The sequence below is a fragment of the Rhinolophus sinicus genome, linkage group LG11 (assembly GCF_036562045.2).
Source record: "Rhinolophus sinicus isolate RSC01 linkage group LG11, ASM3656204v1, whole genome shotgun sequence".
Classification (NCBI taxonomy): domain Eukaryota; kingdom Metazoa; phylum Chordata; class Mammalia; order Chiroptera; family Rhinolophidae; genus Rhinolophus; species Rhinolophus sinicus.
In genome coordinates, this window is record NC_133760.1 from 40038884 (window position 1) to 40054678 (window position 15795).

General features: G+C 54.9%; 1 protein-coding gene across 9 annotated transcripts in view; it reads right to left on the minus strand.

The window, feature by feature from the left end:
* Positions 1-892: 892 nt before the first annotated feature.
* The window catches only part of ADGRG1 (adhesion G protein-coupled receptor G1), a 64738-nt gene continuing 49835 nt past the window's right edge, over positions 893-15795 (minus strand). For 5 of the 9 annotated variants that reach the window (XM_074314825.1, XM_074314822.1, XM_074314821.1 and 2 more), the window contains 13 exons: positions 14226-14324; positions 13238-13660; positions 11495-11627; positions 10734-10881; positions 9870-10001; positions 9405-9521; positions 9134-9179; positions 8776-8879; positions 7892-8010; positions 6198-6466; positions 5003-5111; positions 3721-3989; positions 893-2286 (listed from right to left, as the gene is read on the minus strand). In XM_074314825.1, coding sequence (XP_074170926.1) covers positions 2156-2286; positions 3721-3989; positions 5003-5111; positions 6198-6466; positions 7892-8010; positions 8776-8879; positions 9134-9179; positions 9405-9521; positions 9870-10001; positions 10734-10881; positions 11495-11627; positions 13238-13660; positions 14226-14289 — 2064 coding nt within the window. In that variant the 5' untranslated portion in view covers positions 14290-14324 and the 3' untranslated portion in view covers positions 893-2155. Of the gene's footprint in view, positions 2287-3720; positions 3990-5002; positions 5112-6197; positions 6506-7891; positions 8011-8775; positions 8880-9133; positions 9180-9404; positions 9522-9869; positions 10002-10733; positions 10882-11494; positions 11628-13237; positions 13661-14225; positions 14325-15795 lie in introns of all 9 variants that reach the window. The other 4 variants (XM_019754445.2, XM_019754464.2, XM_074314820.1 and 1 more) reach the window with 1 other exon arrangement.

A 15795-nucleotide genomic window follows, 5' to 3' on the forward strand; every position in this document is an offset into this window, starting at 1 on the left:
CGTATAGAGGTCCCTGCAGGTCCCCAAAGATCCCACATTCATACCCCCCGGGGGACACTGCCCGTCTATCCCTGGCTGCCATGGTGGCTTTGCACCCATCCCATCCAACTCCAGAGACCTGTGCCTCTTTCCTGGCCCATGCTTCCCCAGAAGCAGCCAGGAGCAGAGGGAGGAGACTGGAGGGCAGAAAGCTTGGATGTGGTCCTGGGTGGACCTGCACAGGGCTTTTCAACTTCGATACAAATAGCAATGATCAAACATCATGACTGTTGTCATAACTCAGAAATGTATTTGATCTGCCTTACCTGTGCCATGGGACGTGGAAGGGAGACCAAGCAAGGGTGAAGATCCTGATGGGATAATAGTCCAATCATTTCATTCTTGCAGCCCACCTACTTCATTCCTCTGGTCGATAAACTGGTTACATATGTGAGGTGACCAGTCAAGGGCTGGACTCAGCCCTCAACTGTGATTTCTTTGGCCAGCAAATATTTTGGATTAGCCACAAATATTTAGATTGGGGGATTTTATATCACCACAATCTGGATTTCTCATTTCTCATAAAAAGCAGATGGTCTGGCTACATAGGCCCTCATCCTTGCAAGGCAGCGACTGGCAGGAGATGAGTAGCAGCGGCCCCTCAGTATGGGTTTGTCACCTCCGGTTCACGACAGGACCCCCCCCCCCACTGCTCCCCAACACAGACACCACGTTGCCATTTACCCTCCCCCCCGCCCTGAAAAAGTTCCCAGCAGATTTTTCTTTTTTTCCACACGTGGTCCTCTTCTTTGTTCATGTTTCCTGATTGGCCCCAAGCTGTTTGGATCAGTGACTCTTACTAGAAGCAGAGAAGAGAACTCAGAAGGAAATGCCCCAAAATGTTTACATTGGCTTGTGAGGTGATAACAACTGCTGATTTTTATTTCTTCGTTATACTCTTCTACAGTTTCCAAACTTTCTACAATGAACATGTACTTCTTTGTAACACCAAAAGACAATGAACTTGTAATTTAAAAGAAAGTCCTCTCCACCTTTTAGGCTGAGGTCCAGATCAAGTGCTGCCTTCCTGTAGGAAGTCTTCCTGGATTTCCTGCCAGGATGGTAGCTCCCCCAGCCCCCTGCCTGTAGCTGCAGGAGTTTCTGTCTCATGCACGCCCCACACACTAGCTTGAGAGTTTTCAACTGGGACTGGTCACCTGTATCCAACAAAATTAACTGTGATGGGCTCTAGGCTAGTGTCACCAGGGGAGGAATGTCTCAGGGTTCAGAGTGCTGGGAGAGAGACAAATTGGATCTGCTATGCTCCACAGCTTTTGCCACCAGAGGACTTTGGGAGAGGCTGAGGTCTCCTGAGAGGTGTGGGCTTGTGATGCAGTCTATAGAGAGGCCCAGAAGGACAGACAGACCTAGCCCAGCCCAGAATGTCTAAACTAAGCCTGAGTCAGGGGCCAGCAAAGGCCTATGCAGTAGATAAAGGTTTACAGCAGGCACAGGCGGCTCTTGGGAACCACAACCCAAAAATACCATTGGAACCGGGGACCCCGGGCTGTGAGTAGAGGACAGGGGAGGGGAGGAGGAGGGCTGGGGAGGCTGATGGAGAATGAAGCCCTGAGCTCAGAGGCAGAGGAGCTGCTGTTATGCCCTGGGGAGGGGCTCTCCTCCTCCAAGGGTCTGAAGCTTGGCCCCAACCCTTGTGTTAAAATGACAGGGCTGCAGAGTGCCCTCGTGGTGCTCACCAGAAACAGAATAGCTACGGCACATTTCTGTCCTGGGTGGGGGCACAGGGCCAGGTCTCCGAAGGTCTGGGACCTGACTCTGGGGCCTGCGGGCTCCCAATCTCCAGCCACAAGAGATGAGCCCAGTGCAGGCGGGTCCAGACTGGCATTTAGCCCCATGTTAGGATGGCCAGGAGGATGGTTCCACTCCCGAGACACTTGTGAGCTGGACCTGAAAGCTGAGTAGTCCACGTGCCAATTCAGAAGGCCCAGCCTGGGAGTCCAGCTGCCATGGCAACAGCTCCAACCCTCCGAGGTCCTCGGGCCTTCTCAAGTCTCTGGCTGACCTGCCAACAGCCAGGCCCAGCTGCAGGGGCCACAAGCAGTGGTGAGGGGAGGCCACATCTCTGCTTCTTCACACTGGGTGGGTGGCTGGCAGCCTAGATGCGACTGGATGAGGTGCTGCCCGAGCTGATGGGGAGCCTGGCGCTGTCCGAGCTGCTCTTCAGCGGGGAGGGCTTGCCCTGGGCCTGCAGCCGCATGGACCAGTACCAGAGGAAGATGAGGAAGCCTGTGGGTAGCAAGGGGCACCGGGATCAGAAGGCTGGCAGCAGCCCCCCACCCACTCCTCCCTCCCAGGGCCGCTTTGACTCAGAGCTGCCTCTTGCCCTCTTCTTGACCGATGTGACCTCAAGGGCACCTACTATGTGCCAGGCCCTGTGCAATTCCCTGCATGCCATCTCACTTTGTTCTCTTGAGGTTCCTATGAGGTTAGACCTATTTAATACTATTCTGTATTACAAACGAGGAAACCGAGGCCCAGGGCGGTAAGGGGACTTGGCTGAACCAGAAGTCAAACAGCGGAGGCTGGACTCTGGAGCCCACTGGTTTAATCACTCGATACTTCTCCTCTCCAAATAATAATACTATGATTTATTAATAGCTCAGTGAATGTTGGTGTGGATTAATGGGTATCATTTATAATCCTTACAGAGTCCCCTTCATGTCACAGGTGAGAAGGAAAAACTCCCCTCCCTCAACCCCACGCTTGTTCTGCCAGGTCCCTCTGCAAATCGCCATCCCCACCCAACACAGTCAAGGGCAGAGGTGTGCAGGTGTCCGTGTGTGTGTGTGTGTGTGTGTGTGTGTGTGTGAGTGATGTGGGGGGCGGGGTGGAAGGGTGCAGGTAGAGCAGGAAGGGACTCTTCTGTCATCACACCAGGCCCTCACATCCCTGCCCCTCTGCTCCAGGCACTTCTCTTGCCCCTCTGCCCCCAGTCACTACCCTTTCGCCCCACTTGTCCTCACTATTCTCCCAACACGCAACCTGTTCCAACCTCAGGACCTTTGCTCTTGCTGCTGCTTCTGCCTGGAGTGCTCCTCCCCCAGGCCAGGCCTCCTTAGCTACAGCCCGCTCATGCGTCACCTGGGTATGTTACAATGTGGATTCTGACTCAGCACAGCGGGGACGCACCAGTCTGCGTTTCTAACAAGCTCCTGGTGGTACTGATACTGCTGGTCCAAGGACCACACTTAGAGTAATGAGGCCCTTGACCTCTCCCCAGCTGGATCCTCCTGTTGTCTTCCAATGTCTCTCCTCTACAGAGAGGCCCCCTGGCCACCCTCCCCAAAGTGGCCCCTTCCTCAGCCCAGACTGTCCATCATATAGCCCATCAGGATTCCCTGCTCTCTGAGATCCCCTTGGAAGGCTGCCTGCTTGCTCCCTGTACTCGGTCGCCCCCACTAGAGATGAGCTCCGTAGAAGCCAGGCCCTTACCCAGCCATTTTGCAACTGTGGCTCCAGGGCTTAACTCAAGTTGGTACCTGCACATAGTAGGTACTGAATAAAGACTCGGTGACTGTGACCTGGATGCCCCCATTTTATGAATGGGAAAAACGAGGCCCAGAGAAGGGACCCTTTCAGGTTGCCTGGGTCATCTCTGCCCTGGGCTCCATGTATGGGCACTCTGCCCAAACCAGGGGGTGGGGTCTTTCCCATACCTACCTTGGAAAGAGGTGATGATGCTGAAGAGGTAGAGAACAACAAGCTGGAAGGTGCCAGAAGCAAAGGAGAAAAAGACCAAGGCCCAGGGCAAGCCGAGGACCAGGCTGAGGCCCAGCAGAGTCAGCACGTGGGGCCACTTCTGGGTGTGTGGACGCAGCCGCAGAATCTGCACCACCATGGTGACCAGCATAGCCGTGTTGAATAGAAACACCAGGCTGAAGAGGCCCATGTTGGTGATGTGGCTGACCAGGGAGTCCTGGATCCAGCACCTGTGGACCAGGACGTGAGGCCTCAGAGCGTGGCGGGGCTGACACAGTGCTTCCTGGGCCATGGGTGGGCATGACATGCGTCACAGGGAGTCTGGGTCACAGGGGAGCTGCTTTAAACACCACCGGCCCATAGGGTGAAAAAGTCACCCTCTTTTCAATTCTCCTTCATTCCTTCTTTGTAATCAAGGGAGAGGCTCCATTTCGTAATCAAGGGAGAGGCTCCATTTCGTGTTTTTAACGCCTCGAACACTTGCTGGTTTCCCTTTTCCTCAGGCTCACAGCTGTGAGCCAGCATTTAGTACTAAGGTTTCTTTGCCCCCCATGTTTATTTTCCCGATTACTCACTACTTCTGACAAGTGATGCTTATTTCCTATGTATAGTTGATGTGATATTATTTGTAAATACATTTAAATTGAGACAATTTAAAGAAAAATATTAAGCAAATAATAATCCAGGTCGTACAAGGTCATGATGTGAAAAACTGAAAATTTCAAAACACTGAGGCATGGGGAGAATTCCTTCCCAGCTTGGGGCTCAGGAACCCTGGATTCTAGTCTAGATCCAAGGGGACCCACAGGCAGAGCCACTGCCAGCCTGGGAGAGTCAGGTGAGTGGAGGAAGAATGGATTTCAGCCCCACTCATCCCCCAGCCCGGTGCCTTTGGGCAGCGGGGCATGGATTCCTGCCCGCTCTGGGCCCCAGTCTTTTATATGCACCAGGAGACAGAAGTGCAGCAAAAACACGGTGAGGGCACATCTGCTCCAACCCACACTCCTACTCAAATGGGGAAACTGAGGACCTGCACAAGGTCATCCGGTGAGTGAGAAGCAGATCCAGGCCTGTTCTCACCCTCCCTGGCCTTAAGCCCAGTGCTCTGGCCATTGCCAGGCTAATACTTCCAGCAGCCTGGTACCTAGGAATCTCCTGGTCAGTGTGGCCTGGGCCCGGGCTGCTTGCTAGCCTCTGCAGCCCAAAGCCCACATCCCTGCCCCCACTTCACACAGACACTCACATGGAAGGGTAGATGACACTCTCCGGCGTCCTTTGCACAGCCAGAACGATGGGGCCATAGTTGTTCACGTCCACCAGTGCCACCAGTGTCACCAGGAAGATGGGGAAGCCTGCAGGCAGCAAAGTGTGGAGCTCCATCTCTCACCCTGTGAGGCTCGCCCCTCCCCTGCCCTCTGGCGACATCTTCTCTTAGGCCTGTACTCCCAGAGCCCACCCAGTCCCATTTGGGATAGGATCCTCCCCTTGCCCACTCCAGTTTGGGTTTCCCACAGAGGAAGCCCATCTCTCCTGACCTTACCCCTGCCCCTTCACCATCCTAAGGGCCTTTCAGAAAAAAGAGCTGCACCTCCCTGCGGAGGGCCTAATGTCACAGGAAAGATGGGAGGAACGGATAGGACCTTGGTGGGGTGGGGGACAGTTCAGGGGGGGGAGGTCCAGAGTTCTGGCCCCAGGGGACATCTGCACTGGGCCTTGCCCTGTCCATGAGGTGGACATTGAGAGCTCCCTGAAGGGGTCATCTACCCCCAAACACCTGGATCTTGACACAGAGCCAACTCTGACGGAAAGTCATGTAAATCAATGGAGTGAACCAAGATGGGGCGAAATGAAAAATACAGAAGAAACAAGTAGGGGTGAGGAATGTGTAGAGGTCTGTGGTCCTGTACAATGTTCAAAGGACTTGTGGTGTGACCCCTGGGCTCCAGGTCTGAAATAAGAGAGGTCTGGGCCATCGGTGAATTGGGTTGTCGTTGGCAAAGAACAAATGGCAGAGCCACAGAATCTGTCACCTGAGGTTCAATAGGATCCACAGGCAGGGCCACTGCCAACCTGGGTGAAGTAGGTGAATGGAGAACTACAGTCTCACTCATCCCCCAGATGGGTGCCTTTGGGCAGTGCACAGCCTTTACATCCATATGTGACACAGCCATCTGTGGTCGCTCTGTCTGCAAACTTCCCTTTGAAGGCAGTGAGCGAGGCAGAGAATATGTATGTTGGGGACAGGGCTCACCACTTCATCGTCCTAAAGGGGACCTTGACCCAACCAAGGTAAAGTACCCCTGAGGATGGGGGTTAGGGGTGAAGAAAGCAGTGAGGGAGTCGTCAGAGAGGTAGTTGGAGAAACAGAACTAGGTGTCCATGTTTTGCCAGAAGCCAAGGCTGGTCTGTGGGCCCATCTACCCCTTCTGTCAACTTACCCCAGCCCACAATGCTCAGCTTGAGCAGGTAGTTGGGGACATAGGTGCCAAAGACCTCAACCACAAGTTGGTAGAGGTTGTAGCCCTCGAGGCCCATCCAGGAGAGGCAGGCGAGCAGGGAGAAGTGCAGGAAGATGGCGCTGGCACGGCAGCCAGCCTCAGAGCCCGTCAGGGCCACCGGCTCGCTGAGCAGGAAGCTCACATCCAGCAGGAAGACAGCCAGCAGCAGGTTCATGTGCACCTTGATGGTATAATCCCGAGGCTTCCTCCTGAACCGGATGGGGGAGGCGTGGGGGGGCAGGGTCACCCTGGTGACCGGTGGGGAAAGGTGGGTGGGTGACCTCCTCCTCCTCCTCCAGGCAGCCTTCCCAGACTTCTCTCTCGCTCTCTTCCTATCCTATTCCTGTGGCTATAGTCAGGCTGTTTCTCATTTGGACTTGTGCACTGACTGTGTGCCCAGCACCCATGGGCTTGGGCACTGTGTTCACATTTAACAGCAGCCATAGGCAGACAGTCACTATAAACAACCAGATGCTCCCAAAGTCAGAGGGGGAAAGACTGGGTTTGTTGCTGGTTTGGAGAATCCATGCCACACATATTCTGTGTCTGCCTGTCTGTCTGCACAACTATGCATCAGTGAATCTGAGTGTGGGGTATGTGTGTCTGTCTTTAGGTTTGCAAGTCTGTGTGTGCACATCCCAGCCCACCCCCATCCCAGGATTCTCCCTGATCCAGGGCACCACCAGCCTTTCCTTCCCGTTCCCAACCACCCCAGCCGTGCTCTGCCCACTCCACACCCCCTCCTCCTCCTCAAGGACAGTGAGCAGACTCCGGGTATCCCACAAAACCAAGGGTGTCTTCCCTCCACCCAAACAGGCCCAGGCCCTGACTGCAGGTGGATCTCCATTTAGGCCAAGCCCAGCACTGACCATCCAGACCCCTAAGAAAAACAGTGAGTCTGATGGTGGGTGAAGACGCACCTCAGGCCACCAAAGGTTTCCCATGGGGCTCCTTATTCCTCAAGGCACCCAAATGACTGGGGTAACAAGCCTCGGTGGGGTGGAGGGGTGTCAACCTCAAATGGCTGCAGGGCCAGGCCTCAAAACCAACACCAGAGAATGTGCGGCTGGAGAGCTGCCCAGGCTGTGCTGTCCATAGCGGCCACTGCCACTCGGCTCCAGTAACAGCCAGCCTGCCAGAGCTCAAGCCTCTGTCACTTCCTTGCTATGTGACCTCAGGTGAGTCACTTACCCTCTCTGGGCACTTTCATAGGGCCTTTGTGAGGAGGAGCCACGTTCACGCGTGGAAGGCACTTAGAACAGTGCATGGCACGTGGGAAGCTCCACGTCAGTGTTACCAATTATCATTCTTAGCATCATATTAAATGTGCCCCCAGTGGTATCAATCTGATTATTCAAAGGCAGAAATCTAGATTCTTATGTCAACTCTCCCAACTTTCAATGTTTTCAGTTAATAAAATTGGTAAATGCTGTTACCCAAACACCACAGATCTGAGAAGGAAATGCAGCCCCCAGGGGCAAGCTGACTGTACCTCCATGGCACCTACAACCACACACACATTTCAGGGTCAGTCGGGCCAGTCTCCAGGGCGGGTCCCCATGGTGCTAGTGTCCTGGCCTGGGGACTTGGAATGGAGGCTCTCCCTCCCGACTCCTGCCCCTCCCAGGCCCTACCTGGAGCAGAGGTAGGCAGCGATGGTGAGGACGCAGGCCAAGGCGGAGATGACGCAGCCCACGTAGGAGAGGAGGGTCAGGTAATGTTTGTGCACAGCATCCACCTCCACGGAGGCCACCTGGGTCCACGAGATAGGTCAGGGCTGGCCTCAGCATCCCCACTTGACACTGACGGTTCCCCTCAGGGAAGGGCTGGCCTGTGGTCCCGGGGTGGGCCTCGGGAGTCTATGAGCCATCTCCCCAAACGGAGCCACCTGTGGCCCCATGAATGCATTTTTCTGGACGGGGGTCTACAGCTTTCACCGCATTCTCCAATGGGTCCCGGACCCCCAAATGTCAAGAACCATCACCAGACAATCCCTCTTCTATTCTGGCACTAGTTATTTTTCTACAACATTCCACACAGGACTAAGTTTCCCGGGAGGGAGGGAGCACTCACCCCCAAGGAGAGGTGAAGGGCACTCCAGTCCCTCAGATACTGGGTTCTAAGGTTTGGGGAGCATAAACCAGGATACAAAGCTTCTGAGATCTCCACTGACGCCCACCTCAAGGGTCTCCATAATGGGCTTCAGTACCCACTTGAGGGCTCATTAGAAACATACCCCTGCCTTGTAGAATCAGAATTCTAGGTAAGGCCAGGAATCTGCATTTTTATCATGTGCCAAAACATGGGACTCAACAGCAAGGGCTCTTTTACTTATTAGCTGTGTGACGTAGAGTCAATTGCTTAAGCTCTCTGAGCCTCGGTTACCTTATCTATAAAATGGGACAACAGGAGCCCCCTTAAGGGTTGTTGTGAGGAATGAATGACATACTATGGGAAAGTGACTGGCACACAGCAAGAACAGCCTGCAGTGTGGCTACTGGGCGGGAAGGGGACTCACCATCAGCACTGCAAAGTACGTCAGGTGGTTGCAGAGGCAGGATGTCTGTGTCTCTCTCCTGATGGTCTCACACCCAGCATCGCTCCAGCTCCCCAGGCTGCTCACTGAGGAGGGGACAGCATGGGGCTCCGATCAAGCCCAGTTCCCCAGGACCCCATTGTACCCCACCCTCCAAATGCGTGACTGTGTCACTCTTCTGAGCCGTGGCTCCACCTGGCAGATTGGTCTTCTGCCATCATTCCCTCTTCAAAGCCCACTTTTCTCCATGAAGCCCTCCTCAATTAACCCCATTTCCCCCACCCTCCAGACCCCCTTTCTCCTCCAGATACCTGCCCAACGCAGACCCTTCCACACTCACATGCCGGGTCTTCAACCCAGAATACACACTGCAGCGTCACATTCTTCTGTAGGGGCAAGAAGGGAGAGTGGATCCCATTACACTTCACCCCTTCATGGCCCCGTTTGAGGAAGTCAGTGTCAGGCCACCATCCCATTTAGACCCAACTGGCTGGTGCCCTCAGATAGTCAATCATTTTGTTAAAGACGAGGGATTCAGAAGACAGGGGGAGGAAAGGAGAACATGGCCAAATGGGGACCCTCGTCTCCTTGGTTGGTTTGCTTACACTCACCGGCTGTGGCTGGTGCTGGAAGGTAAGCACCACAGGCTCCGAGAGGTTGGCTACTTTGGTGTTTGGCACGACGATACCCAAGACCTTCTCACCCAAGACTTGGCTGGAATTCTTGTCCTAGACAGAAGGGATGGGGGAGGAGAGTAGGGAGGGGACTCAGCGCTGAGAAGAAAGGCCCAGAAGCCCCTAGGCTCTCTAGACTCCTGTCTCTCCCCAGCACATTGCTCTGACATGCTGAGTCTTCCCCTGAAAACAATTATTGCATGTGGAGTCATTTACATTGTAGTGAGAACAATACTAGTCAGACATTTCCCGGGGAGATTTACTTGTTGCGGTCCCATTTCTGACTCTACAAGGAAAGGCTCTTTCTCCTGGAAGAGGAGCCAGGCTCCATGCCTTGCTTCCATGTCTGTCAGACAGACCCTGCTTCTCCCAGGGGAGTGCATGAGGATGAGGGCCCCATACCTGGAACAGGGCTTGACTGCTGAAGTCTACCAGGAGGAGTCTCTTTTCAGCCTCCTCCCTCCGGCCTTTGGTCTTTTGAAAGAGCACGCGGGGCAGCAGCACTGAGTACTCCAGGATCTCACTCTGCTCCTCCTGCAGACCAGAGTCCCTTTAGGGCGCAGCCAGACGTGAGCCCATAGATCCCCTCCACTCCCCACCCCCCCACCACACACACACCTTCCTGGATGCTGCAGGAGGTAGGCTTAGAAATGGCAGCATCAAACTCAAATGCCTACGGGGCCATCGGGAAGTTCTCTCTAGCCGGCCCCACCCCCTATTCTCTGGTGTCTGTTTTGAGGCCTGGTCCTGTGGGCATTTGAGTTTGATGCCGCCATCTCCACGCCCTCCTCCTGCAGGAAGCCATGCCTCTCACAACAGCCCTTCTTACCCCTCCTTTTTTGTCATCAGCACTGGCTGGGGAGCCTTGTGGTTAGAGCCCAGGGCCCCAGGGGTAAACCGGCCTGGGTGAATCACATGGTATTCTATAGTCTGGGCTTCAGATGCCAACTCCGCCTATTAGCATACTGGTGTGGTGGGATATGAGGGCAGTGTGGCTGATTCCCAGCTAACCAGGCCCACTCATGGGGCGGTGTCAAAACAGAAGTGCATGCACAGGCATTTTGGGGTCCGTCTGCTGTTCACACAGTGTGCCGCAGGAGCAGCTGGTGCAGGGGGCAGGTCTATCCACCACTGTGCCAGGAAGGATCCTCAGTGCCACAGGGTAGCCACCAATAGAGGGTATTCCCTGGGCCTGAGGCTTGTCAGCACATGTCTGGATCCAGGAGGCATGCTTACGCCCTGGCCCGCCAGACCCTGACCCCTGACCTCCTGCCGGGAGTGGATGTGCAGGTCCTGGAGGCCAGCTGTGGGCTGGAGCTTCCACACTGTGGCGTTGACCCGGTCCTCTTCAAAGGACACTGTGTCCCCCGTGAACCTCACGGAGGTCAGCTTCGACTCCAAGCTCTGCAGTCGCCTGGCAGTGGGGAGAGAGGGTGGGTGACTTCCGGGGAGGGGACCCAGGGGTGAAGGAAGGCAGACAGGAAAAGGGGAGACTCAGGAAAGAGGGAGACGAGAGAGGGGACAGAGGGTCAGGGGAGAGACGAGAGCAGGCAAGAGAGGAAAAACAGCCTGATGAAAGCTGGACAGAGAGAGTGACCTGCAGGAAGGAGAGAGGAAGCTGAAACATCTGGACAAAGAGGAAAGGAGAGAGCAAAGGGCAGGGGGTATCCTGGGCCTAGTTCCACTTGGACTGATTCACTCTGTGGTCATGGAACAGCCCTACCCATCTCTGGGCCTCAGTCTGCTGAGCTCTAAAATGGGCTCATCATTTCTCCTTTACTGGTGAGGAGAGAGTTTGGGTGTACTATCCTGGGATGGCAAGAGTGACATTTATCTATACTGACTCAGGCAGACGTGGGAATTGGCCTGCAGGCTGTATCTCAATTCCTCCAGGAAGAGATGGAAAGACAAGAACGTTCCAGCCCTGGGAGACACCTCCACTGGGCCTCCCACTCCGGTCCCCAACCTGCTGAGGTCTAGGTCTAGGGTATACTCCTCCCCACCTGCACCCTGGGAGCCTCACTCACTGGCCAGCAGGGGTAGCTGAGGGCCTCCTTGAGTTCTTCCGAGGATGCTTCAGAAGCTGGTTGAGCAGCTGGAGGTCCCGTTTCAGCTCGCATATGTCCATCGAAGCATTGTGGGAGGCCTTCCGGGGAGGATCTGCGTGGGGGTGAGGGACAGACAGACTTACCGACGGTACCTGGTTGAGGGGCCGTACCACACTCATGATCCTCCCATTTAATCCTCCCATGACTCTGAAAACTTCCACCCGCATTTGTGGAAGAGGAAATTGAGGCTCCAAGAAGTGGAATGAACTCCCTCAAAGTCACTCAGAGATGAGGCCCACCCGGAGGAGGCTCTGTCTTGTGGAACCTCCATCAGCTGCAGCCCCAGCAGGTAGCATGGGACACACCCACCCGGGCACCCTTCTGACAACATGCATGGAGCTGGGAGGGCCCCTTCCAGGGCCCAGGCCCAGCTAGGCCCCCTTCAAGAGGGATTGGGAGGAACTCATGTGGTGGCTCTGGGGACTCCACACCCCCAGGCTCCAGGCCCTCCACCTGGGTACCCTGCACCCCAGGGCTGCAGATTTGGGTGTCTGCAAGGGTCAAATGGGGACTCAGATGAGGTAAGCAGCTGGGGACAGGAACACATTGGGGGGGGCATGCCCTGTGCCATTGAGGAAGGCCCCGTGTAGCCACATCTGAATGCATAAGGAGAAAGTCTGATTTTTAAGTGATTTGAAACCTCTGGCTCATGTTTTGTTTTTGTTTGTTTAAAACAACAACAACAAAAACAACAACAACTCTCTACAAGTGAAACAAGACCAGGCTAGATCTGTTCTTCAGGATGCCAGTTTGCAGCTGGGCCTAACGTTGCCCTAAACCCTCCCAGATTGGGGCAGAATCCCAGCCTGGGGGTGAGGAGCTCCAGCGACTACCTGGCCCCTGTCTGCTGCGCTGGATAGCATCTGGGCCAGGAGCCGGCCTGTTTCTGCCACCCCCAGCATTTTCCTGGGCCTGGAGCTGCTAATACATTCAAATTACTGTGCCTTCCACACCACACTCCCAGAAGCCCCCTACCCCAAACTGGAGCTGCCTGGAAGGGATCAGAATCAGGGAAATCCTAGACCCCCCAGTAAAGCCTCCAGCTCCTTCTGGCCACCCTCTCCTCCCTGCCCCCTATTCAGTGCTTAATGAGAGACAGCAGTTACATCACACCTGTCACACCCCAGATAGCACACGCAGCCTTCACCCCTCAGAGTCAGCCTTGCTGCTTTCCTGACCTTTGACGTCTCTTGCTCTTCCCTACCCCACCCCCACGCCAATCAACTGCTGGGTCCCCCACTTACTAGATGTACAACTTTGTGCCTCGGTTTCCTCCTCTGCAAAATCGGGGCAAACAATCTATGAAAATGCTGATGAAGCAGAATTTTCCCCCTGGCTCCTGACATCCAGTCCCATCTTTCCATTCTTTTTGCACCCACCTTGTTCAGACTTCATCCTCCTTCACCTGGACCTTTCCTGCAGCTTCTGGATGAACTTTGCCCCTCTACCCGCACCCCTACCTTCACACAAACCTTCCACACCTTGGATCACACTCTCCCCCTCCTCAAACACTTTCAGTGGCTTCCCATTACCTGTGAATAAAGCCCAAGCTGTGTGTGCAGACATTCAGACCCCATCCACTTTCAAGCCTGCCTCGCGATCTGCCTTCCCTGCCTCCAGGCCTTTGCCCAAGCTGTTCGTCCTGCCTAGAAGTAGCCTTACTGTGGAAGGAGAAGGTGAAGCCGGTAGCACTGGGCAGACTGGTGTTCTTGGGGCTCCACCAGGAGCTGACAGAGGTGGCAAGCAGTGGGGGGCCCTGGGCCAGGCTCTCTTCCTGGTGTTGGAAGCACAGGAGAGCAGAGGCTTGGTCACTCAGTAAGAAGTCGTTCTTGCCGTAGCGAAGGTGCAATTTCCCAGCATGGCGGTTCCAGTAGAGGCAGAAGTGGTAGAGGCCCCTGGGGTCAGGGAAAAATCGGGAAGCTGGGGAGTGTTTAGGGAAGGGGGCATAGACGGTGAGGGCTGCCTCGGAGTTCTTGATGGAGATGTATAACTCTGGCGTCTGCTCATAATGGAGGGTGCTCTTCTGCGTCTGGTTTCGCTGGCCACAGAAGCGGAAGTCTTCCCGGAAGGCCCCGCCATGGGCACCTGAGAAGGCAGAGACTGCAGATGGGACTCTAGGGCAGGCGCTAGTCAGGGGCATGGGAAGGGGCAGGCCCTGGACCCAGAGCACAGGAACCCAGCGCCTGGGACCCACACACATTTCGAGGACCTATACCTCAAAGGAGCTACAAAAAAATGTGTCTACCACCCTGCTCAAAAACTATTGGCTTAACCATATGAAAAAACTCAAGATTAATAATGATTTCAAAGGCAAAAAAATTTTAATGGCAATAGGTATTTAATGAGGCCATGTCTGCCATAGACAGTTGTGCAGGCTGTGCACTGCACAAGGATGTTCTGGCTACAGAGGTGAGTAGGGCCGTAACCCAGTCCATGTTCCATCCCAAGCTGTGCACTGGAGGGCTGCATCTGCCAGAAAAAAAGGTGTCTTTTTTTCTCTTTTCTCCAAGGTACCACCCACTTTCTAAGCTATGCCTGCAGGCCTCTGCCTGACCAAAGGGATTAGTGGAGGTACTGGCAGTTGTCCTAGAAATGGATCCATTTTAACATTAAGTCACAACAGTTCTAGGGAACCCCCGGGAAAGCCTACCTTGAACCAGGAGGAGCAGACCCAGCAGGAGCAGTGCTGTCTGCAGCAGCACTGGGGCAGCCATCTTCCTCCTCGGAAGTCACCCTGAGAAGTCACTGCCTGAAAGAGACCAGGAGTATTAGCCAGGGGCCTGCCCACAGGGTGGTTGGGCCAGCCTTGCAGAGGAGGAAGCCAGGGTAGTATGTGGGATGTGAAGTGGGGAGACACGTGTGGAAACAGCCCATGGACCTCCCCAGAGCTGCCAGAGGCTGAGCATCAAGAGGTGGTGGCCGTTCAGAGGCCAGCTGAGTTCACGTCCTGGCTCCATCTCTCGCTTGCCACATGACCTTGTGTAAGCCGTGGGAAATGAAGCCAGTATTAGTACCTCCCTTTGGACCCAGCAGTGATACGGTAATCTTAGGTAGAATTGGTTGGGAAGGCTCCACAGCACCACCTGGAACCCCTCCAGGCCTGGAGGAGACGCAGGAAAAAGAGGGCTTTCAGGATTCTCCCCAAGGTACCTCACCATCATCATCCCTGAGACCCAGCTCAGAGTACACCTCCTTCAGGAAGCCTTCCTCAACTCCCTCTGCAGTTAGTCCTGGCCTCCATTGGTTTCCACCACTGGCCAGGGGCCCCTCCGTTAGCCTCCCGGGGTGGTGTGGGATGGTGCATTCCCTCCTCGCCCAGGCAGAGAGCTCTTTCCTGATCCATCTCTGTGGACAGGGTCTAGTGCACAGAGCTGTTGCTAGACCATGCAAGGAGGCTGGGTGGGTAAACAGATGAAAGAAATGGAGTGAAGGATCAGCGCACCCACGGCGCCCTCTACAGGGGTCGGGGGAAAGCGCGCTTCATATCATGACCATCAGGGGGAGCCAATTCCCACGGCACTGGGCAGCTGGAACCACTGCTGGTCGTCTGAGCCTCGCAGGGAGACACTCAGCCACGGACTAAGTTGGGGAAGGCCCAGCGACCTTCACCTCCACCCCCATCCCGGTGTAGAGGGGGCATTTCTGACCCCACCATCCTCTATTAGCTGAGCTCTTTCTGCTAGTCTGTGCTGACCCACCCCACCCCCATACCCATATTAATCCTCAATCCAATCCATTGAAGTGGGCCTTACTGTTGGCCCATTTCACAGATAGGGAACTTGAGGTCCATGAGGTTAAATGACTTGCCCAAGATTACTCCAGAGGCCAGGATCTTCTCCTGCCTGGTCAGAAGTGCAGTGTCTGGCAGGGAACCTGCGTGCCTGGCACTCGTAGAGATGCCAGGGGTCTTGGTGGCCCTTGCCACTGCCAGCTAGGTGGTGACAGACATGAAATGGCATCCTCATCCTGTGGGGAACTGCATATGGTTGTGGTGACAGATGCAATCATCTGCCACAAGCCAGACGAAGGGAAGCTTGGCCACCTAAGGGCACACAAGGAGTCTGAGTTTCGGAGAAACAAAGGAGGGCTTCCAGGAAGAGGTGGCTTTTGGATGGTCTATTTGAGGGCAGTGTTAAAGGGAGGGGTGGTCCAGGCAGGAGCTCATTGTCTCCTGTCTGGGCCAGGACTTCCCCAAACTAACCTGGCCCTTTCAAGCTAGA